The 23,004-nt window shown below is 41.4% G+C and overlaps 1 protein-coding gene across 3 annotated transcripts in view; it reads left to right on the top strand.

The window, feature by feature from the left end:
• LOC134360215 (regulator of microtubule dynamics protein 3-like) overlaps positions 1 to 23,004 on the top strand; it is a 340,314-nt gene that overhangs the window by 5,013 nt on the left and 312,297 nt on the right. For 2 of the 3 annotated variants that reach the window (XM_063074414.1, XM_063074327.1), the window contains exons 2-3: positions 7,601 to 7,787; positions 18,170 to 18,313. In XM_063074414.1, the coding sequence (XP_062930484.1) occupies positions 7,601 to 7,787; positions 18,170 to 18,313 (331 nt within the window). The remainder of the gene's footprint in view (positions 1 to 7,600; positions 7,788 to 18,169; positions 18,314 to 23,004) is intronic. The other variant, XM_063074500.1, reaches the window with a different exon arrangement.

The raw sequence follows: 23,004 nt of genomic DNA, 5'->3' as shown, positions 1-23,004 counted from the left end.
TCAATATGTTGGGCCCAGGATAGATCTTCAGAGATGTTGACTCCCAGGAACTTGAAACTGCTCATCCTTCCGCTAGTGGTAGCTTAGAGTACCGGTGTGTTTCCCTCAGCTTCCCTTTCCTGAAGTCCACAATCAATTCCTTGGTCTTACTGATGTTGAGTGCAAGTTTGTTGTGTGACATCACTAAACCAACCAATCTATCTCACTTCTGTATGCCTCCTCATTACCATCTGAGATTCTGTCAACAACAATTGTGTGACTGGCAAATTTATAGATGGCAAAACTTTCTGAAGACATTCAAAATTCAGGACATGATTGGGAAGGAAAAAGAATTAATTAAAGCAAGCTGTTTCAGTTTTAAGGAAAAAAATAATTAAACACAATTTGTTAGAATTTTTGATAAGCTGATAAGGGTAACTTAGTTGATGTGATGTTCACGGTCTTTGAAAGAGTTTTTGTTATGTTGTCACATCAGCAAAATTGAAGCATTTAGATGAAAGGGATATTGATAGCATGAATAGAAAGTTGGCTGAACTGTGGGCAATGGATATTATGAATGTTTCATTTTTGAACTAGAGCAATTTAAAAAGTGGATGGATCCTCAGAAACAGATGTAAGAACTAATGTGTGCTAAAGAATACTATTCTAAAAGGGGTTTGGGGCAGAGAGATCGGGGCTATTGGGTTCACAGTTAGCGAAAGAGGTAGGATAAATTGAGAAAGCTGTTTATCAGGCATACACTGGAGCTTATCAATAGAAGCAGAGAGTATAAAAGCAAGGAGATCATGCCAAACCTTTATAGAACACACATCTGGCTGCAACTGGAACAATTTTGGTCAATTCCATTCAATTTTGGTTACCTCATTATAGAAACGATATGAGGGCATTGGCAAGGAGCCAGAAAGAATTGCAAGAATCGTTCCTGCAATGAAGGGCTATAGTCGCAAGTATTAATTAGAGGCTAAGCTTGTTTTCCTTAAAGAAGTGAAGGCTGAGGAGAAATTTGATCAAAGTATATAAAATGATATGTGAGGTCTGGACAAGTGAACACTGAGTGGCCAGAGGAGAGTTGGGGACTGTGGTCATGGGTATAAAGGGGAAAAGAAAAACTTAATGGAATAACTTTTTTTTATACACTGTGCGGTGAGAATCTGGAATGTACTGTATGCAGATATGCAGTCAAGTTCAAAGTCAGAGTCAAGTTTTCATTGTTTACAGGTGCAATGAAATTCCTACTTGTGACAACAGCTCAGGCACATAGCATAATAAAGCAGCATTCACAAGAAAAATACAGATTTTACAAGAAAACACAATTAGAACAAATAAAAACAAAGCACTGCCCACAAAATGCTGGAGGAACTCAGCAGGCCAGGCAGCATCTATGAAAAAGAGTATCAGTCAACGCTTTGGCCCAAGACCCTTCATCAGGACTGGAGAAAAAGACAAGAAGTCAGAGTAAGAAGGTTGAGGGAGGGGTGGAAGAAATGCAAGGTAGTAGGTGATAGGTGAAACTGGGAGGGGTGAAGTAAAGAGCTACGAAGTTGATTAGTGAAAAAGATAAAGGATTGGAGAAGAGGGAATCTGATAGGAGGGGACAGAAGGTCATGGAAGAAAGGGAAGGGGAAGGAGCACCAGAGGGAGGTGATGGGTAGGTAAAGAGATAAGGTGAGAGAGGAAAACGGGGAATAGTTGGGGGGGGGCATTATCGGAAGTTCGAGAAATCGATGTTCATACCATCAGGTTGGAGGCTGTGCAGCCGGAATATAAGGTATTGCTCCTCCAACCTGAGAGTGGGCTCATTGTGGCAGTAGAAGAGGCCATGGACTGACACGTCGGAATGGGAAATGCAATTCAGATGGGTGGCCACTGGGAGATCCTGCTTTTTTTGACGGGCAGAGTGTAGGTGCTCAGCGAAGTGGTCTCCCAATCTATGTCAGTCTCACCAATATACAAGAGGCCACAGTGAGAGCACCGGATACAGTAGAGGACCCCAATAGACTCAGGTGAAATGTCACCTCACCCGGAAGGACTGTTTATGGCCCTGAATGGTATTAAGGGAGGAGGTGTAACACTCGTTCTGCTTGCAAGGATAGGTGCCAGGAGGGAGATCAGTGGGGAGGGACGAATAGACAAGGGAGACACGTAGGGAGCAATCCCTGCGGAAAGCAGAAAGTGGGGGGAGGGAAAGATGTGCTTGGTGGTGGGATCCTGTTGGAGTTGGCGGATGTTATGGAGAATTTTGTGTTGAACTTGGAGGCTGGTGGGGTGGTAGGTGAGGACAAGAGGAAATCTATCCATGGTGGGGTGGCAGGAGAATGGGGTGAAGGCAGACGTGCAGAAAGTGGAAGAGATGCGGTTGAGGGTAGCGTTGATGGTGGAGGAAGGGAAGCCCTTTTCTTTGAAGCAGGAGGACATCTTGGTTCTGGATCTCCCTGTGGCCACCCATTTTAATTCTCCTTCCCATTCCGACATGCCAGTAAATAGCCTCTACTGCTGCAATGAGGCCACGGTTAGGCTGGAGGAGCAACACCTTGTGTTCCATCTGGGTAGTCTCCAAACTGATGGCATGAACGTACATTTACAGAACTTCCAGTATTGCTCCCCTCCCCCCACCATTCTCCATTCCCATTTCCCTCTCTCACCTTATCTCCTTACCTGCCCATCACCCCCCCCAATGCTCCTCCCCCTTCCCTTTGTTTCCTGGTCTTCTGTCCTCTCCTATCAGATTCCCTCTTCTCCAGCCCTTTATCTCTTTCACTTGAAGGGAAGTTGCTACTCTTGAAGCTGGTGATCAGGGGGCTTCAGCCTTCCGTGCCTCCTGTACCTCCTATCCAACAGTAGCAGAGAGAAGGTGGCATGGCCCAGATAGCTAGGATCTTTGATAGATGTTGCCTTTTTGAAGCAGTGTCTCATGCATATAGTACTGGTGTCATAGAGTTATAAAAATATACAGCCCATTGGCCCGTCTAGTCCATGCTGAATCATTTAAACTGCTTAGTCCCATCTACTGTACCTATGACTGGCCCATGTCCCTCCTATCCACGTAGCTATTCAAACTTCTCCTAAACATTGAAATCGAGCTTGCATGCACCAGTTACACTGGCAGCTCATTCCACAATCTCATGACCCTCTGAGTGAAGAGGCTTTCCCTTGTGTTCCCCTTAAACATTTCACCTTTTGCCCTTAAACCATGATCTCGAGTTGGAGTCTCACTCCACCTCAGTGGAAAGTGCCTGCTTGAATTTACCCTATCTATACTCATAATTTTGTGTACCTCTATCAATCCTCCCCTCAGTCTTCTACGTTTCAAGGAATAAAGTCCTAACACACAAATTTTAGTTAATTCAAAACTCACAATTTATTGTATTAAGGCAAATATCCACATAAATTATGTTGACTCTCGGCCAGTGATTTGGGTTCCTGAATACTATCCTTTCTTTTGTACTAATACTTACCCAGACCACTCCCCTCCTCTCCAATTTATAACACCAAAATAGGAATTTCCTATTGAATCTTTCTTCTTCCTGTCCAAGGCATGAGGGTATTCCTTGCAATAGGTTAGCTCTGGAGCTTTCACTGATCTACATCTGAAATCCTTCATCTCTTTTCTCTTTTATTAGCTCTGCATGGTTATACTTCAATTCTCTTGATTCTAGTTTATCTAGTGAGCCTACGTTCACTTTCATTCACCCTGGCCCAAGGCTACAGATTGCTTCATTGCTCTTCTCACTAATAAGGATTTGCCTTTGTTAAACATAAGAAATTCTGCAGATGTTGGAATTCCAAAGCAACTTGCACAAAATGCGAAGGAATTCAGCAGGTCAAACAGCCTCTATGGAAATGGACAAACAGTTGTAATTTAAGGCTGAGACCCTTCTTCAGGACTGGAGAGGGAGGGTGGGAGTGGCACCAGAGGGAGCTGATAGGCAAGTTAGAAGAAGTAAGAGGCCAGAGTGGGGAATAGAAGAGGAGGGGTGGGGCGGGGGGTGGAGTTTTTTTTACCAGAAGGAGAAATCGATATTCATGCCATTGGGTTGGAGGTTACCCACAATGAGGGTGGCCTCATTGTGGCACAAGAGGAGACCATGGACTGACACGTCGGAATGGGAATCAGAATTCCAATGTTGGGCCACTGGGAAGTACCACTTTTGATGGAGTGGAGGTGCTCAATGAAGTGATTTCCTCAATTTATGAAGGTCTCACTGATGTAGAAGAGGCCTCATCAGATACAATAGATGACCTCAGCAGATTTGCAGGTGAAGTGTTCCCTCACCTGGAAGGACTGATTGGGCCCCTGAATTGAGGTGAGGGAGGTGTAGTACTTTGGGCTTGTAAGGATAAGTGCCGGGAGGAAAATTAGTGGGGAGGGATGACTAGACAAGGAAATCATGGAGGGAGTGATCCTGCAGAAAGTGGGGGTGGGGGAGGTAAAGATGTGTTTAGTGGTAGGATCCTTTTGGAGATGGCGGATTTGCAAAGAATGATGTGTTGGAAGTGGAGGCTCATTGTAGGTTAGGACGATTAAGATGGTAGGAAGATGGGGTGAGTGTGGATGTCTGGGGAAAGAAAGCCTCATTCTGGGGACAGCTGTAGTGGAGACGAAGGAACTGAGAAAAGGGAATAGTATTTTTACAGGATACATGGTGGGAAGAGGTATAGTCAAAGATAGCTGTGAGAATCAGTACGCCTATAAAAAGATGTTGGTCAGCACCTTGTCTCCAGAGTTGAAGACAGAGATTGAGAAAGGGGAGGAAGGTATCAGAAACGGAAGGAGTGAATTTAAGGGTAGGTGGAAGTTGGAGGCGAAGTGAATGAAACTGGCAAGCTCAGCATGAAGCAACACCGATGCAGTCATCAATATAGAGCAGGAAAAACTTGGGAGCACTACTAGAATATGGCTTGGAATATGAACTGCTTTACATAGCCAATGAATAGGCAGGCATAGCTGGGGCCCATGTGGGTGTCCCTCGAGTCTGGAATAAGTACGAGGAGCCAAAGGCGAAATTGTTTAGGGTGATGGCCAGTTCTGCCTTACGGAAGAGGGAGGTGGGGGAGGAGGGAAACTGGTTGGTTCTTTCATTGAGAAAGAAGCAGAGAGCTTTAGACCTTCTTGATGGATAATAGAAGCATTTAGGGACATCCATGGAGAAAATGAGACCAGAGCTAGGGAACTGAAATTAAATGAAGAGATTGAGAGTATGTGATGTGTCACAGATATAGTTGGGGAGAGGCTGAGTTGAGGTATGAGGATATGCGTTCGGTGGGGCAGGAGCAGGCAGAGACAATTGGCCTAGCCTGATTAGGTTTGTATTGCCTTTAACATTCCTTGATTTTTCCTGAGTTGGTTCATCATAGACCACAGCTAGATCAGCTCAGACACTGAGCTCAGATTACTTCAGTTCAGACACAGGTTGCTCTTTCACAAGTCTGCAGGTTACCAGTAGAGGTTTGATTATATATACTTTCCATTACCCTGTTCTAGCCATTGCTGAGCAGGAACCAGTTCACAAAATGGTGATGCAGGAACAATCTCACAAAATAATGGCTTCCATTTATTCATCCACGAAGTTTTGTTTACTTCCTCTGACCTTGACCTGTTGCTGTTTGATGTTTTGCAGATTTTTAATTTCTTGGCAACCAAATGACTTAGCTGCATAAACCAATGTATTGACATCTATCAGGCTTGGCTTCAATGGTCTCCCTTCCTTTCAAAATAAGATCATGATCAAGAACTCAGCAGTGATGTCAAAGACAGGTTCAGGCCTGTTGCCTCAATGTATCTTGAACATATATTGATGCTACAACTATCTCATCCCAAATATCAACGTTAGACTGGGCGTGGGGGCAGAGTTCCTCAAAATTCCCATGAAAATGGTTGTAATCTACTTACCCAAATAACAATAACAGTTGGACTCTTCGTCCTGATGCAGAATCCCAACCTGAAATGCCAATTTACATCTATTGCTTCCACAGGTGCTGATTGAGCTGCTGAATTCTTCCAGTTTTATGTTTTGTTGAGCCACTGGGCTCCAGACTTTATCCCTACTTTTCTAGAAACATGAATATCTGAACTGAATGTCAGAGGAAAGCCGAAACAAATTTGTCTTTGTCAATGGTGTATTTGAAAGCTAATTGAGCAGAGCACCAGCCTCATCCTGCACTAACAGGTTATATTTATGTTTATATCCTTTAGCATAGCAAACAGCACAGGAGCATATAAATGGAAGAATGGTACAGTGATTATGAAAGTGATTTGTGCAAAGCCTCAGCTGGAAGAGGCCACCAATGATGCTGTAAAGGAAATTGATGCGCAAAAGCTCAAAATTTCAGGGAGATGTTGACAAAACATTCTGGAGATCTTAAAACAAGGCAGAATTTTTTTGTCTTATGTTTAAGCTCTGCTCTTCGGATTTGGATGAACCCAGATTTCCAGAGGGCAAAGGATGAGAGGCTAACTTGAAAAACTGGAATAGCTTAAACTATTTTTGTCAAAGGCAGAATTGACGGCTTTAATGGCATGTGAGATCATTATATGAAATTGTTAATTAATGGGTTTAATAATGGGGAGGATGTGAGAAGAGAAGCTTTTCTCTGAGTTGGATAGGTGACCAATTGTGAATAATCTAATAATGTTATACAGGGAGAAGGATGAGTTTAGTGACTGAGTTTTTTTAAAAATATGGAATCTGAAGGCAATGGACTTGGAATTTATAACATTGGAAGAAGGCTGTAGAAAAACTGATGTGCATTAGGATATCAATATTGTAGTTCATGAGTTCACCAGGTGTACCTCAGGAAAGTGCCTTTGGTGCAACCATTGCCAACTCCTTCAGTATCAATCACTTGTTTGCCATTACATCAGGTGCTATTGTGTGACTATTGTGTAATATTAAGCTTCATCCCAAGACACTGATTCAAACTGATGCAGCTTGTATAGTCTAATAGTACAATTGTGACACTTTAAATTCTAGGGATCATATGTGACACAACATTTGATTATTTTCTTAAATTGTCATTAAACACTCAGCAAAAAGGTAGGTGTACTAACATCAAGTGGATGTCACCTAAAATTTTTCATCAATTCATAATTATTTGCCTTTGACAGCTGTCATTCTTCCTTTGATGTCCTTCATCAATGTCGTGGAAACCTTGTCTCACACCATTATTACAATAAGTACCAAACTGGTATAAAGTGAAGGTTTCATATCTCTAATAACCCAAGGCAATTATTAGTTAATAAATAGGATAATTCCACCATTACCCTCTGTGAAAGCACAGTTTGGCTTTCAGACTTGTTAAACTTAAAGTCGTGCACTCTCATTTGACCCTGATAGTTCAAGCTAAAAAAACATGCTGAAATTTGCACCCATTGGTCTGAGAATTGCTGTTGTGAAATTTCCATTTATTCTTGTATGTAAAAACAGTGACATTTGAGAATTTTTTTATAGCGAAAAACACTCAAACTTAATGGGCCAGTAAGTCAATGCAAATATTGTGTCATTAAATGAATATAAATCTTAGTTCTTTTGTAACTTCACATTAAATAAAAGATTAACAGCATATTTAATGTTATTCAACCATTTACTTTTTTTTTGTTTAGTAAAGATGGAAAGTCGAACAAAATTGGCAGATAATTACAGCAACTATGAAACACTGAAAGTACAGCAGCTAGAAATATGGGAACAGTTAGATGTAATACTTCAATGTGTGAGAGAACTAAAAGAAGAGGTGATAGAACTTCGCGAGTGCCTGAATGGGATGACAGATCACATTGTCGACGATGTCAGGTAATTTTTTTTTTGTTTTAAAAATTTCCCATGCACAATAACATTTGTATCTTGTACAACACACACACGTTGCTGGAGGAACTCAGCAGGTCAGGTCGCATCTATGGAAAAGAGTAAACAGTCAACATTTCAGGCCGAGACCCTTTTTTGGAACCTAGCAGGAAGGGGCAAGATGCCTGAATAGAAAGTTGGGGAGAGGGGAAAGAGGCTAGCTGCAAGATGATAAGTGAAGCCAGATAGGTGGGAAAGGTCAAGGGCTGAAGAAGAAAGAATCTAATAGGATTCTTCATTCTGACCTTTTTCTTCTTATCACTTGCCCATTACTTTCCCTGGTCCCCTTCTCCTTCCTTTTCTCCTATTGAATTGACTTTATTTCTTACATCCTTTACATAGATAAGGAGTAAAAATCTTTACGTTATATCTCTGTCTGAATGTGCAATGTGTAAATTATAGTAATTTGTAATAAATAGTATGTACAGTAAGATATACAACAGAACAGTCAATATAGCTTAGAAATGCAATTGTGTCAGTGTAAATTAATCAGTCTGGTGGCTGGTGAAGGAAGCTGTCCTGGAGCCTGTTGGTACTGGCTTTAATGCTGCTGTACCGTTTCCCAGGTGGTAGCAGCTGGAACAGTTTGTGGTTGGGGTTACTCAGGTCCCCAATGATCCTTCTGGCCCTTTTTACTCACCTGTCCTTGTAAATATCCTGAATAGTGGGAAGTTCACATCTACAGAGGCGCTTGGTTGTCCACACCACTCTCTGCGATTGAGGGAAGTACAGTTCCCATACCAGATAGTGATACAGCCAGTCAGGATGCTCTCAATTATGCCCCTGTAGGAAGTCCTTAGGATTTGGGGACTCATACCAAACTTCTTCAGCCGTCTGAGGTGAAAGAGGTGCTGTTTTGTTTTTTTTCACCACACAGCCAGTATGTACAGACCAAGTGAGATCCTCGGTGATGTGTTACCAAAGAACTTGAAGCTGTTCACCCTCTCAACCCCAGATCCATTGATGTCAATAGGGGTGAGCCTGTCTCTGTTCTTCCTGTAGCCCACAACCAGCTCCTTTGTTTTTGCGACATTGAGGGAAAGGTTCTTTTCATGACACCAATGTGTCAGGGTGATGACTTCTGTGTAGGCTGCCTCATTATTATTTGAGATAAGGCCAATCAATGTAGTATCATCAGAAAATTTAATTAGCTGATTGGAGTTGTGGGTGGCGACAGTCATGAGTGTACAGAGAGTAAAGGAGGGGGCTTAGGACATAGCCCTGGAGGACTCCTGTGTTGAGGGGCAGAAGTGAAGGAGCCCATCTTGCCACCTGCCAGCGATCTGACAGGAAGTCCAGGATCCAGCTGCACAAGGCATGGGGCTGAGGTCTTGGACCACCTTGTTGAACCTGGAGGGAATTATGGTGTTGAAAGCTGAACTGTAGCCCAAGAACAGCATTCTCACATGAGAAGAGGGATGCTTCAGATGTGTAAGGACACTGTGTAGAGCTGTGGTTACTGTGTCATCTGTCGATCAGTTGTGTCAGTAGGCAAATTGTAATGGGTCCAGTGCAGGTGGTAGCATACTGCAGATGTAGTCCTTGACCAGCCTCTCAAAGCATTTGCTAATTATTGAGGTGAGTGCGACAGGACACCAGTTGTTCAGTTGGTCTTTTTAGGTACAGGGACAATGGTGGATGTTTTGAAGCAGGAGGGCACTCTACACTGGGAGAAGGAGAGATTAAAAATGTCAGTAAACACCTGCCAGTTGTGCCACACACATTCTGACTACAGTACCCGCCCTCCTATCAGATTATTTCTTCTCCAGCCCTTGAGCTTTCTCACCCACCTGGCTTCACCATCACCTTCCTGGAAGCTCCTTTCCCCTCCCCCTACCTTTTTATTCAGGCATATTCCCCCTTCCTTAGCTCTGAAGATGGGTTTCAGCCTGAAATGTTGATTATTTATTCATTTCTACAGGTGCTGCCTGACCTGCTGAGTTCTTCCAGCATTTTGTGTGTGTTGCTTTGGATTTTCAGCATCTGCTGCCTTTCTCGTCTTTGTATCTTTTAGTTTTATATTTCTTTATTTTTATTTAGCAATACAGCATGGTAACAGGACCTTCTGGCCCAATGAACTTATGCAGCCCAATTACAACCATGTGACCAATTAACCTACTAACCTGGACTTCTTTGGAATGCAGGAGGAAATTGATGCATCCAGAGGAAACCCACTCTGTCATAGGGAGAATATAAAAGCTCCTTACTGACAGTGACAGAACTGAATCAGGGACACTGACACTGTAATAGCATTACCTTAACTGCCAGGCTTCCGTGCCATCCTCTTTACATTTCACTGAATGAAAAAGGTGAACGAAGGGATGGACTTGAGAGCATGAAAATTCAGTGTTCATCCCGTTGGGCTGTAGGCTTCCCAGCAGAATATGTTCTTCTAGTTCACGTTTGGCCTTACCATGGTAGTGGAAGAACTGAAGACAGGGAGGGAAGTCAAGTGATGTACTACCAGAAGCTCAGGATTGCTGTTGTTTATTGAGAGCAAGTGCTCTGCCAAAAGGTTGCCTAGTGTATGTTTGGTCTCACAATAGCTGGTCCTGTTGAGAGAAATCACGCCCAGGCAACTTCAACTCCACAAAATGAAATTTGCGGCCTGAAATGTTATGACACAGTCCCAACAGTGAGAGATCTGAATATGTTCTGCTATCATCATTTGTAAATTCAGACACTTCAATTTTGGCACACTGAGCAAAACATGACAGGAGGAGATGTCCAATTTAATCAGAGGTTATGCTCTCGTTAGGAGGACAACTTGGAGCAGGAACACCGTCTTCAGAGTGAAACTTGAATAGCATCTGAACAAGAATAAGTTTGCACAACATCTGAACAATCCCCTGTGTAATTTGTAAACATTGTATGATTGTAGGATTAGGGTACTCCAATATGGAGTAACTTCATCTTTGGAAAGATAGTGGTCCATATCCCAGAGGAAGACAAATTAATCCAACTGGGCAACTTCAAAGCTATGGTGGCAAGCGAGGCCATTGATCAGCAATAAAGGGTCAAGAAGGTTAACATCAGCACAGTCCTCTATCTACAAAATACTTGGAGATCAGCCTTGGTTTGTCAAAGGAACAAACATAAGCTAACATGGTAACACAACTGCTACAAACATCTGATGTCTATAAAATTACATCTTCTGAATGACCGACTACAAAGGTGCCAGCAACATATACATCGTAACAGTTTTGATGGGTTCTGGAATTTATGAAGGGACTCTTGGCTTTTCTATCAAACAGGACAAGATTAGATTGATGAGAATGACCAGCTGATAGAGAAGAAAATTATCAGGCCTAAAATATTCCTGGAATGGAAGCTAAATTGTATGTCAAGGTCTTGGATTCTATCAACCAAGATCACAAGACAAAGGAGCAGAAGTAGGCCATTCGGCCCATTGAGTCTGCTCCGCCACTCCACCATGAGCTAAGCTATTCTCCCATCTAGTTCCAATTTCCAGCTTTTTCCCCATATCCCTTGATACCCTGACTAATTAGATACTTATCAATCTCCTCCTTAAACACCCTCAATGATCGGGCCTCCACAGCTGTATGTGGCAACGAATTCCATAAATCCACGACCCTCTGGCTAAAAAAATTTCTCCTCATCTCTGTTTTAAATGGGTACCCTCTAATTCTAAGACTTAGAGGAACTTTTAATATCAACACCATCCAACCCCGTGTTATAATAAATATCTGCTTTTCGGTTAAATGCACCAAAGTGGATAACCTCAAATTGTTCTTCATTGTAGCCATATTAGAATTGTTTGGAATTAGTTTATTACTGTCACATGTACAGTGAAAAGCTTGTCTTACATATCGTTCATACTGATCAATTAATTATACAGGTTGGAAGAAGATAGCACAACGTGACCGAAGGTGACATCCTTCAGACAGATCACGAAACTAGTGCTTTTACTACTATTTCTTTAAAATATGATTCTGCTACTATTGGAACCTGTGCTTTACATTTTGATGGAGTGTTTTTGGGCCAATTGAGCAATCTAGTGCTTTGCTGTGTCCGATGGAGGTTGGTGAGGTTTCAAGCAGAGTATGTGGCCTGGAGGCAAAGAAGCCTGGAGATGCGATGCGAGACCATGATCGACTAATTTTTTACTGATCTAGCTGATTAAAGTGTCGAGCAAGATTGAAATCAATAAGGACGAGAGCGGAAAGCAAGTGGGTGTTCAGCGCTGTCTACTGGTGTTTGACCAGGTTTGTTTGCTGCTCCCAGAGGAAGGTGTCTGCATTTGACTGGCCCCTATCTCCCTTTTGCTCAATGGTGCTGGAGTCTTGGGCAAGTTTTAATTGACCTTATGTTATGATTTTTCTGGTTTCTGGTTACTCCTTTTTTATTACGATATTGTTGGGCAGACTGGCTCTGTGGGCTGCAATCAATAGGCGACACAGCACTGAATTGAATTGAAGTGAATTGAACTAAACTGAACATTCCTAGACTGTTTTAATGACTGAGATGTTTTATATTATGTGTTTTTCGCTCATTTTTTTGCCATTTGCACAATTTGTTTTGTGGCTGTCTGTGGCAAGATGCATCTCAGGGTGGTATAACTGCATACATACTTTGATAATGAATGTACTTTGAATTGCACAGTGCATCATGGTAGTATAAAGTAAAATAATAATAGAATGCTAAATAAAGTGTAACAAAATACAGAGAAATTGCAGTGCAGGTAGACAATTATCTGCAAGACCATGAGGCAGGTTGTGAGGTCAAGCGACCATCTTGTTATTCTTGGGAAGTATTCAATAGTCTTTTAACAATGAGCGAGACACTGTCCTTGAGCTTGGAGGTTTGAGCTTTCAGGTCTTTGTATCTTCTACCTGATGGAAGAGTGGAAGAGAGAGTAAGTCCGGTGTGGGTCAAATCTTTGATTATGCTGGCTGCTTTTCTGAGACAGCAAGAAGAATAGAGTCCATGGAAAGGAGGCTGGTTTCTGCGATGTACTGAGCTGTGTCCGTAAGTCCCTATGGTTTCTTGCAGTCATGTGCAGAACAGTTGCCATACCAATCCATAATGCAAACAGATAGAATGTTTTCTATAAAAATTAGTAATTGTCAACTGAGATGTACCAAATTTCTTTTAACTTTTGAGAAATTAAAGGCATTTGCGAGTTTTCCTATTTCTTGAAGTTCTTGACCCTCTCAACCTCAACACCATTGAGATAGACAGGAGATCCACAATGCTCCCCTTTCTGAAGTTAATTAGCATCTTTTTTTTCTGCTGACACTGAAGGAAACTGTCATGCCATCATGTTGCAAAGCTCTCAGCTCTTTCATGTACTCTGACTTATCAGTATCTGAGATGTGGTCCATTATGATGGTATCATATGCAAACTTGTGAATGGAGTTAGAACAGAATATGGCCACACAATTGTGAGTGTATAATGAGTAAAGTAAAGAGATGAGGACATAACCTTGTGGAATGCCAGTGTTCATAATAATTGCCCAAGGTGTTGCTGTCTATCCTTACTTAATGCTCAGGAAGTTAAGGATCCAGTTGCAGAGGGAGGTGTTGATTCACACAACTGAGTTTGGTGTTATAGTATTAAAGGCAGAACTGTATTTAATAAACAATAATCTAACCTAAGTGTCTTTACAATCCAAATGCACGAGATGGGTGTAAAGCCAAGGCATCTGCCATAACCTGTTTTGGTGGTATGTAAATTGCAGTGGGCTGAAGTTGTCTAGGCATGACCAGCTCTTGAAGCACTTCATGATGGTGAACGTAAGAATTTATTTCCTCCTTGTCCACTCACTTAGTTCGTCCACAACTCCTTTACGTCTTCCTCTATACTTTCATTCCATCTAGTTTATTATTGTTGGGGTACTTGGAAATCTGATGTTTCTTCCCCTCAGCCAAATGATTGATTATGATTGTGAAAGGTTGGGGCCCAAACACTGATGGTTATTACTAACCATATCCCACTAGTTAGTAATCCTGCCACCTTAAGAAATATCTGTGTAATCCCACTCTTAGAGTCATAGAAGAGTACAGCACAGAAACGGGCCCTTTGACTAATCTAGTCCTTGCCTAACCATTTAAACTGCCTACTCCCATCGATCTGCATTGGGACCATATTCCTCCAAACCCCTACTATCAATGTATCTATCCAATCTCTCTTAAACATTGAAGTTGAGGTTGAATGCACCACTTGCGCCGGTAGCTCGGTTCCACACTCTCATGAGCCTCTGAGTGAAAAGACTTCCCCTCATATTCCGCTTAAACATTCCACCTTTCACCCTTAACCCATGATCTCTAGTTGTAGTGCCACCCAACCTCAGTGCAAAAAGCCTGCCTCTCTTTATCCCTCATTTTGTATACCTTATCAAATCTCCCCTTAATCTTCTATGTTCCAAGAAAGTCCTAACCTATTCCATCTTTCCATATAACTCAGATCCTCCAGTCCCAGCAACAACCTAGTAAATTTTCTCAGTGATCTTTCAACCTTATTTGAATCTTTCCTGTCGGTTGGTAACTAAAACTGCACACAATACTCCAAGTTAGGCCTTACCAACATCCTATACAACTTCAACATAGCATTCCATCTCCTGTACTCAATACATTGATTTATGAAGGCCAATGTGCCAAAAGCTTTAATTATGATCCTATCTACCTGTGACACTACTTCAATGAATTATGAACCTATATTCCCAGATCCCTTTGTTCTACAGCACTCCTCAGAGTGAACCTTGTCAAATACCTTGCTAAAGTCTGCATAGACAACATCCACTGCCGTACTTTCATCCACTTTTCTGGTAATTTCCTTGAAAAACCTCTATAAGATTGGTTAGACATGACCTACACACACAAAGTCATGCTGACTATCCCTAATCAGTCCATGTCTATTGAAATACTCATAAATCTGGTCCCTTAGGATACCTTCCATTAACTTTCCCACTACTGAAGTCAGGTTCACCAGTCTATAATTTCCTGGTTTATTTTTAGACCCTTTCTTAAACAGCAGAACATTAGCCTCTGCTGGGTTCCCTCCAATTTCTGCACTTGCTTCCCACAAGGTTCAGGGGAACACTTTGTCAGGCCCTGGGAATTTATCCACCCATACTTGCCACAAGACAGTAAACACCTCCTCCTCTGTAATCTGTATAAGGTCGATGAAGTTGATGCTGCTTTGCCTCATTTCTATAGACTCTGTGTCTTTCTCCTGTGTAAATAGAGAAAAATCAATTCAAGATCTCCTCCATCTCTTTTGGTTCAGCACATAGATTACCATTCTACTCTTCCAGAGGACCAATTTTCTCCCTTGCAATCTTTTTGCTCTTAACATATCAATAGAATCCCATAGGATTCTCCTTCACCTTATGTGCTAAGGCAACCTTGTGCCTTCTTTTAGCCCTCCTGATTTATTTCTTAAGTATTCTTTTGCATTTCTTATACTCCTTAAGTACCTCATTTGTTCCTACCTGCCTATACCTGCTATGCACCTCTTTTTTTCTTAACTGGGGGCTCAATATATCTTGAAAACCAAGGTTCCCTAAACCTGTTATCTTTGTTTTATTCTGACAGGCACATACAACCTTTGTACTCTCAGTTTCACTTCTGAGGGCCTCCCACTTATCATGTATAACTTTGCCAGAAAACAGCCTATCCTTTCAGATACCATCAAAATTGACCAATTTGGAATCCCAACCCAAGGACCAGACCTACCTTTTTCCATATTTACTTTAAAATCAATGGCATTATGATCATTGGATATAAAGTGTTCCCCTACACAAACTTCTGTCACCTGCCCTTTCTCATTCCCAAATAGGAGATTAAGTATCGCCCACTTTCCCGTCAGGATTTCTACGTACTGATGAGGGAAACTTTCCTGAACACATTTGACAAAGTTAATCCCATCTAGTCTTTTTATAGTATGGGAGTAGCAGAAGGAAAACAATAAATAAACTGTGTGTGTGTGGGGGTGGGGGGTGGTTGGGAAGAATCTACCTACAACTTTTTTTTTCATACAAGCCTCCTCCTTGAAGAGCTAAAGCCTCAAAATCTCAACTCTAAATCTGTCCGCTCCAAAGATGGCTGTTCTGCTTGCCCTTGCCTTATTTTAATTTGTTCTTGCCAATTAATCCCAATTGTTGATTGTCCACTGTTCAAAATGCCAAGCTACTATGAGTCTATGCCTTATGTACTCATTCGGCAAACCTGAGTGAGCTACATCTTCTCATGCTTCAGATCTCCGATTGGCCGCTGCTCAAAAGAAACTTCCGGCTTTCTGTCTGATGACCAATTTTCAGTCTGTGTCAGTACATTGCTCCATCTTTCATGTGCTCTAACCTTGTGAACTAATTTCCCCTGTAACACCTTGTACAAAGCCCTCCAGTACCCAAATACATGACATCCATTGGTTCCCTCTTATCTATTCTAGTAGGTTACTCAGACACAATTTTCCTTTTATAGGTCCATGTTGATTCTGCACAATTCTGTTATTCTTTTCAAAGTGTTCTATCATTCCTTCCTTCATTATAGATTAATGGATTTTCCCTACTACTAACAGTAAACTGACAGGTTGCTAAGTCCTTATTTCCTCCCTCCCTCCTTTCTTAAATAGTAGGATCATATTTGCTCTTGTCCAATCCACAGGAACAATTGCAGATAACCAGCGCATCCACTATCTCTAAAATCATTCTTTTTAACACCCTCAATAAAATGATTGGATTCTTCAAACATTTCAGCTTTCAAGCTCACCAACTCCTTTAATACAGTTTTTTTTTGGACTAATACTTATTCCTTTCGGTTTCTCATTCTTGCAAGTACATTTAACATCCACATTCATTTATCAACACAGCATCTTAATAAAAAAAATGGGATGGGGTGCATCTTTAAGTAGATGGTTTAAATAACACATTTGAATTATCCCTTCTTTCAATAACTAAATCAGGTGAAGGATTCTGCTGGCATCTGGTTTGCACAGCTGCATTTTCACATATTGCCAGTGACAGGCTCCCTTGTGTTTTGAACTAGAGATTGGATACAGATTGTGGAAATTAAGAGAAAGCAATTTGGGATCTGTCTGGAATCGGTAAGAGAAGAGTGTTCCAAGCAGGGTCATTCTCTGTAACTTGGGGATAACAATTGCTTCTTTCACTTGTCTGACATTGATGTACAAATTATAAGTTCCACTAACCAAAAATCAGTTTCCAAGTGGATATTTGATTGCTGAGATCAGCCACTGCTGTCAAAAGTATTTCCAAGATTTTGTCCTGCAAACTGGTTATGAATACATAAGGTTTGTATTTTAAAGTTCAACTGCCTGCTATCCACATCTTTCTGCCAACACTACTACTTTTTCCTCTTCCAACTTCACATGCAGTGTTTTGCTCATTTTCAGATCTTTATTAGATTAATTTGTCTAACTAATGTAATTTTAAAATTAAATGTTTCATTGCAGATTATGTTTCAAGCTTATGATGCATTTAACCTACTCCTGATGTTTTATGCTGTGTTGCTGAGGTTAATTCTGTGCCTTGCCTGTATCTAGCCCATTTTCTTTGTGTTGTTTTTATAAATGGGCAGCAATTAGCAAAAGAGACACAAGACTTGCAGATGCTGAGATCTGGAGCAACGCTCAAAGTGCTGGAGGAACTCAGCAGGTCAGGCAGCATCAATGGAGTGAAATAGGAAACCGACATTTCAGGTCAAGATCTTTCACGTGGACCAGTTGACTGTCCACTTACCTTATTAAATGCTGCCTAACCTGCTGAGTTCCTCCAGTTTTTAATGTGTTGAGCTATCTTTGCAATGGTTTGCTTCTACATTTCAAACACAATGGGTGTTGGCAATATCCAAACATAGAACAAAATTAAGTGTACTGTTTAGAGTGCTTCAAACCTGGCCACTGTGTCACACTGTTTCATAAATTCAGAGTGCAAGAAGGAATAGTATTTTAGGTTCCTTTTAAAACATTTGACAGAAATATTCTTATGAATTTAAACACTCAAGTATTTCCAACATGAAATATTAAATAACTGGCAATTTAAAAAAAAATCAGGTTGATGGGTGTCATGCAGTTTAATGTTGCTTTACTACCTTTTCCAAAACTACAAGTTAGTTTTAAAGAAGAATATTCAACATTTTAGTTGCTATGGCTTAATTAAATGAAAGCTACTTCTAACAAAGTCTCCATAGTCTTTTATCAAGGTTCTAATGAGCAACTTGTCTTCATTAGGAAGTTAAGACTCTCCAGACTAAGATAGGAAGTTTCCTTTCTAGTACTATGCAGGCTCTTATGTAAGATAGTGTGTAAGAAGAACATTATGCACTAAGATAAGTTCTTTTTAACAAAGGTCAAGTTTAGAGCGATACCATAAAGTACCAGCGAAGAAAACAGGATCTAGCAGAGAAAGAAGTAATTCTGTTCAATCAAATTCCATCTATTTCACAGCCAACACTAGGACTAAGAGCAATGCTGAAACAGAGAGTGAAGAAGGGTGAGTGAAGTATTACACTGAATTGTGATCAAATGTGCGCCTATGTGCATTTCAAGTTTATGGACTGAGAAATACAAAATTATTCAGTAATATTATTTCATACTGTTAGGTGTATGTGACCATTATAATAACGTTTACACTGCTTTATTTTCAGCCTGAGTACTAGTGGGCTATTTGTAAAAGCAGAAGAGAGTGAAAATATTTAGCTGGTTAAGAAAGGAAAAAAAAATGTTTCAGTTCAATGAGCTTTCATTAGAACCCATTGACTTTTTTTTAAAGTAAGTAGTGCAAAAGCAGAAGTAAAGAAACAGTAGTGAGGGTACTGTTCATGGGTTCAATGTCCATTCAGAAATTGGATGTCAGAAGGGAAGAAACTGTTTCTGAATCGTTGAGTGTGTGCCTTCAGATTTCTGTACCTCCTTCCTGATGGTAACAAAGAGAAGAGGGCATGTCCTGGTCAGAGGGGTCCGTAATAATGGATGCCGCCTTTTTGAGGCACCGCTCCTTGAAGATGTCTTGGATATTATGGAGGCTAGTGTTCATGATGGAGCTGACTAATTTTACAACTCCTGCAGCTTACTTCGATCCTGTGCAGTAGCCTCTTCATACCAAATGGTGATGCAGCTAGTTAGAATGCTTTCCACAGTACATCGACAGAAATTTGCAAATGTCTTAGGTGAAATACCAAATCTCCTCAAGCTCCCACTGCAATATAGCTGCTATTTTGCCTTCTTTATTGCTGCATTGATATTTTAGGACCAGGTAAGGTCCTCAGAGATATTAACACCCAGGAACTTGAAATTGCTCACTTTCTCCACTTCTGACCCCTCTGAGGACTGGTATGTCTTCCCTCGTCTTCCCTCATCTTACCCTTTCTGAAGTCCACAACACTGATGTCTGACTTGCTGAGTATTTCCAGTAATATTGATGCAGGGATAATGTTTCTCTTGTCTGAAGTGGATCAAACAGGGGTCACAAACTCAAATAACTCTGTGTTAAATGACAAACACCTTAAGAAGGAACTTCTTCAACCCAAATGATTTGTGTAAGGTTAATTGTTAAATATGTCCAAAATAAGATCGATGCGTTTTTGGATATTAGGAGAATGGAGGTATATGGAGTTAGAACAGGAAGGTCTTGCTGAGGTAAATGAGCAACACTAAGAATGGAAATGAGGAAAGGGTGAATGAAATGAGATGATTCACAAGTTTAATAGTAAGCGATTATTTCTTCCAAGGAGCATTGGAAGGAAACGTAGAAATAGACAGCCTTTGAATTGAGATTCACCTGTAGATTCTTCAGCACTTGTGGGTATCAGGGTAGAGAATTAGACTTTATTTTAAGAAATAGACTAAGCATTATTTCAAAGACATCATCAGGAATCCTTGTCAGGTGATGAAGTCAGAAGTTTGGATGATTCGATCTCTTAACAAGTATCCCTACCCAAGGTTAGGAAACTCTGGGGAGAGTAAGGCATTATTCTGGTCAATAACTTTTCATCAGAATCCAAAAATATTAGAATTTTAACTTGAAGGCTAAGTATTTTCTACTAAGTAGAGTTGGTGGAAGTATTTGAGTACAGGCAGTTGAGGAGGTTATGGTTGGTAGAGATGGGGAAACTACTAAGGAAAGATCTTGAATAAGGTAGAAGGCAAAAATAATCATCTTGTGTCCATCCACCAAAGTCAGAGATCTTTCCATTGATAGGAACAATGCAAGGCTCTAGATTGTTTTTGGCAAGATTCCAGACTGTAATATCATATACTCTGTGCACCATTTTGGTTTTTAAACAGTCTTCCTCACTATAATTGCAGGTATTAGATTTTGACCATTTGATATGTATATATGCATTTTGGGGCCTCTGGGATGGTAATGGGGTGGGAAGGGACTGCTGCTATGCTATCCCTTTGGTTGATTTTAATGTTTATGATGAGCCTATTGTTATGGACTTCAAATTGTACATGCCACAATTTTCCACTAGTGAATATAGGGGATTGTAAACACAAAATAATCTGCAGATGCTGGGATCAAAGCAACACTCACAACATGCTGGAGGAACTCACCAGGTCGGGCAGCATCCGTGGAAAAGATCGGTCGACATTTCGGGCCGGAACTCTTTGGTTCCGGCCCGAAACGTCGACCGATCTTTTCCATGGATGCTGCCCGACCTGCTGAGTTCCTCCAGCGTGTTGTGAGTGAATATAGGGGTATTCCTAGCGGATTATCGGCACCCAATTGCCCACCATTGAGAACATCTACCATAAACACTCACAAAAAGTGCTGGTGGAACGCAGCAGGCCAGGCAGCATCTATAGGAAGAGGTACAATCGACATTTCAGGCTGAGACCCTTCGTCAGGACTAACTGAAAGAAAAGATAGTAAGAGATTTGAGAGGGGGAGGGGGAGATCCGAAATGATAGAAGAAGACAGGAGGGGGAGGGATGGAGCTAAGAACTGGAAAGTTGATTGGCAAAAGGGATACGAGGCTAGAGAAGGGAGAAGATCATAGGATGGGAGGCCTAGGGAGAAAGAAATGGAGGGGGGGAGACCCAGAGGATGGGCAAGGAGTTATAGTGAGAGAGACAGAGGGAGAAAAAAGAGAGGGAAAAAGGGGGGAAAGAAAAAAAATTAATAATAAATAAATAAGGGATGGGGTATGAAGGGGAGGTGGGGCATTAACAGAAGTTAGAGAAGTCAGTGTTCATGCCATCAGTTTGGAGGCTACCCAGACGGAATATAAGGTGTTGTTCCTCCAACATGAGTGTGGCTTCATCTTGACAGTAGAGGAGGCCGTGGATAGACATATCAAAGTGGGAATGGGATGTGGAATTAAAATGTGTGGCCACTGGGAAATCCTGCTTTCTCTGGCGGACTGAGCGTAGGTGTTCAGCGAAACAGTCTCCCAGCCTGTGTTGGGTCTCACCAATATATAGAAGGCCCCCCCCGCCGCCTTTCTCCCTCAGCCTCCCGTCCCATGATCCTCTTCCTTCTCTAGCCTCGTATCCCTTTTGCCAATCAACTTCCTAAGCTCTTAGCTCCATCCTTCCCCCTCCTGTCTTCTCCTATCATTTCGGATCTCCCCCTGCCCCTCCCACTTTCAAATCTCTTACTATCTCTTCTTTCAGTTAGTCCTAACGAAGGGTCTCAGCCCAAAATGTCGACTGTACCTCTTCCTATAGATGCTGCCTGGCCTGCTGCGTTTCACCAGCAGTTTTTCTGTGTGTTGCTTGAATTTCCAGCATCTGCAGATTTCCTTGTGTTACCATAAATGCTGGCTGGGCAGGGCGAAAAGCATTATCAAGGGTGCATCTCACCCTAACTATGGACTTTTTAACTCTCCTCCCATCTGGTAGGCGCTACAGGAGCCTCCACTCCTGCACCAGCAGCCTCAGGAAGAGCTTCTTTCCTGAGGCTGTGATCCTGCTGAACCTCACATCACAGCGCTAAGCAGTACTGCACCCATATTGTACTGTCTCAGTACTTTTATATTTGTATGCTGTAGCACTTATTTTTTATTCGCAGTTATTTTGCAAATAACACTATTCTTTTGCACTTCTGGTTAGATGCTAATTGCATTTCTTTGGCTTTGTATCTGTACTTGGCACAATGACAATAAAGTTGAATCTAATCTAATCTAAATCTAATCTATTTGGGTCATTTTGAGAAAGCTCCTGTGAAATTCCAGGCAGTTTTTTTTATAGTGTTCTGCAGCAGAACATTTGAATTCAGAGATTATGTCAGCCTCTTTTGCTTGCATGATGTTTAATAGGGCGTGGCTGATATGGATGTAACTTAAGAACATTACTGCCTACCCTGGTAATGTTCACCCCCTTTGCTTAATTTCCATTTGAACCTGTACTAAGTATATTCAATGACACCACTTCTACCGCCCTTTGAGAAAGTGTCTAACCATTTGAGTGAGAAGGAAATAAATACCTGGTATAAGTTGCAAACTGTCACCTCTACATTTTAAACAGGCAACATTTAAAAAAAAGTTGTGATCCTATCCCCTCTGTTTTTCACTCTCCACCCCCCCCCCCCATTTAAGATTACACAGCAGTACAACTTGCTTCAACACAGCTTTAGTGACTGGGGTTCAATCGTGATCTTCAGTATTATGTGTGGGATTTGCGCATGCTCCCTTTGACTATGGATTTCTACTTGGTCCTGTGGTTTCCTCCCACATCCCAAAGGCTTGCAAGTTGTTAGGTTAATTGCTCATGGTAAATTGCCCCTAGTGTGTAAGTGGCTGCTGAGATGTGGAGGGAGTTGCTGGGACTCTTGGTAAAAATAGGTTGCAGGATGATGTGATTGCTCTGCAAGTTGACATCAACTTCATGGGCTGCAATGGCATCTACTACATCATAACAATACCTTGCTGTTAACACCCCTCTGGATTGTGTCAATATCTTTCATTCTCTGGTTCTTTTTCTATTACTACCTGTAGCTCACAGCAGCAATATTTCTGGTATTAATCCATCAATAGTGTGCAAATAACTAGTTATGATTTTACTGATGTCTTTCATTATGGAGTCAATTATTTTCACATTGGCAGAACATTTCCATTATTTATGAGAGTAACATGCAGTGCACATGGATAGATGTACCCACAACCCCACTCGCACCCCTCTGCCATCCTGTTACTTATTTTGAATTTGCAGTCTTCTGAGTGATGGTTTTACTACTTATTG

This window comes from Mobula hypostoma, chromosome 1 (genome assembly GCF_963921235.1).
Source record: "Mobula hypostoma chromosome 1, sMobHyp1.1, whole genome shotgun sequence".
NCBI lineage: Eukaryota > Metazoa > Chordata > Chondrichthyes > Myliobatiformes > Myliobatidae > Mobula > Mobula hypostoma.
The sequence above is the reverse complement of the archived record's forward strand: the minus strand, read 5'-3'. Positions and strand labels throughout refer to the sequence as shown.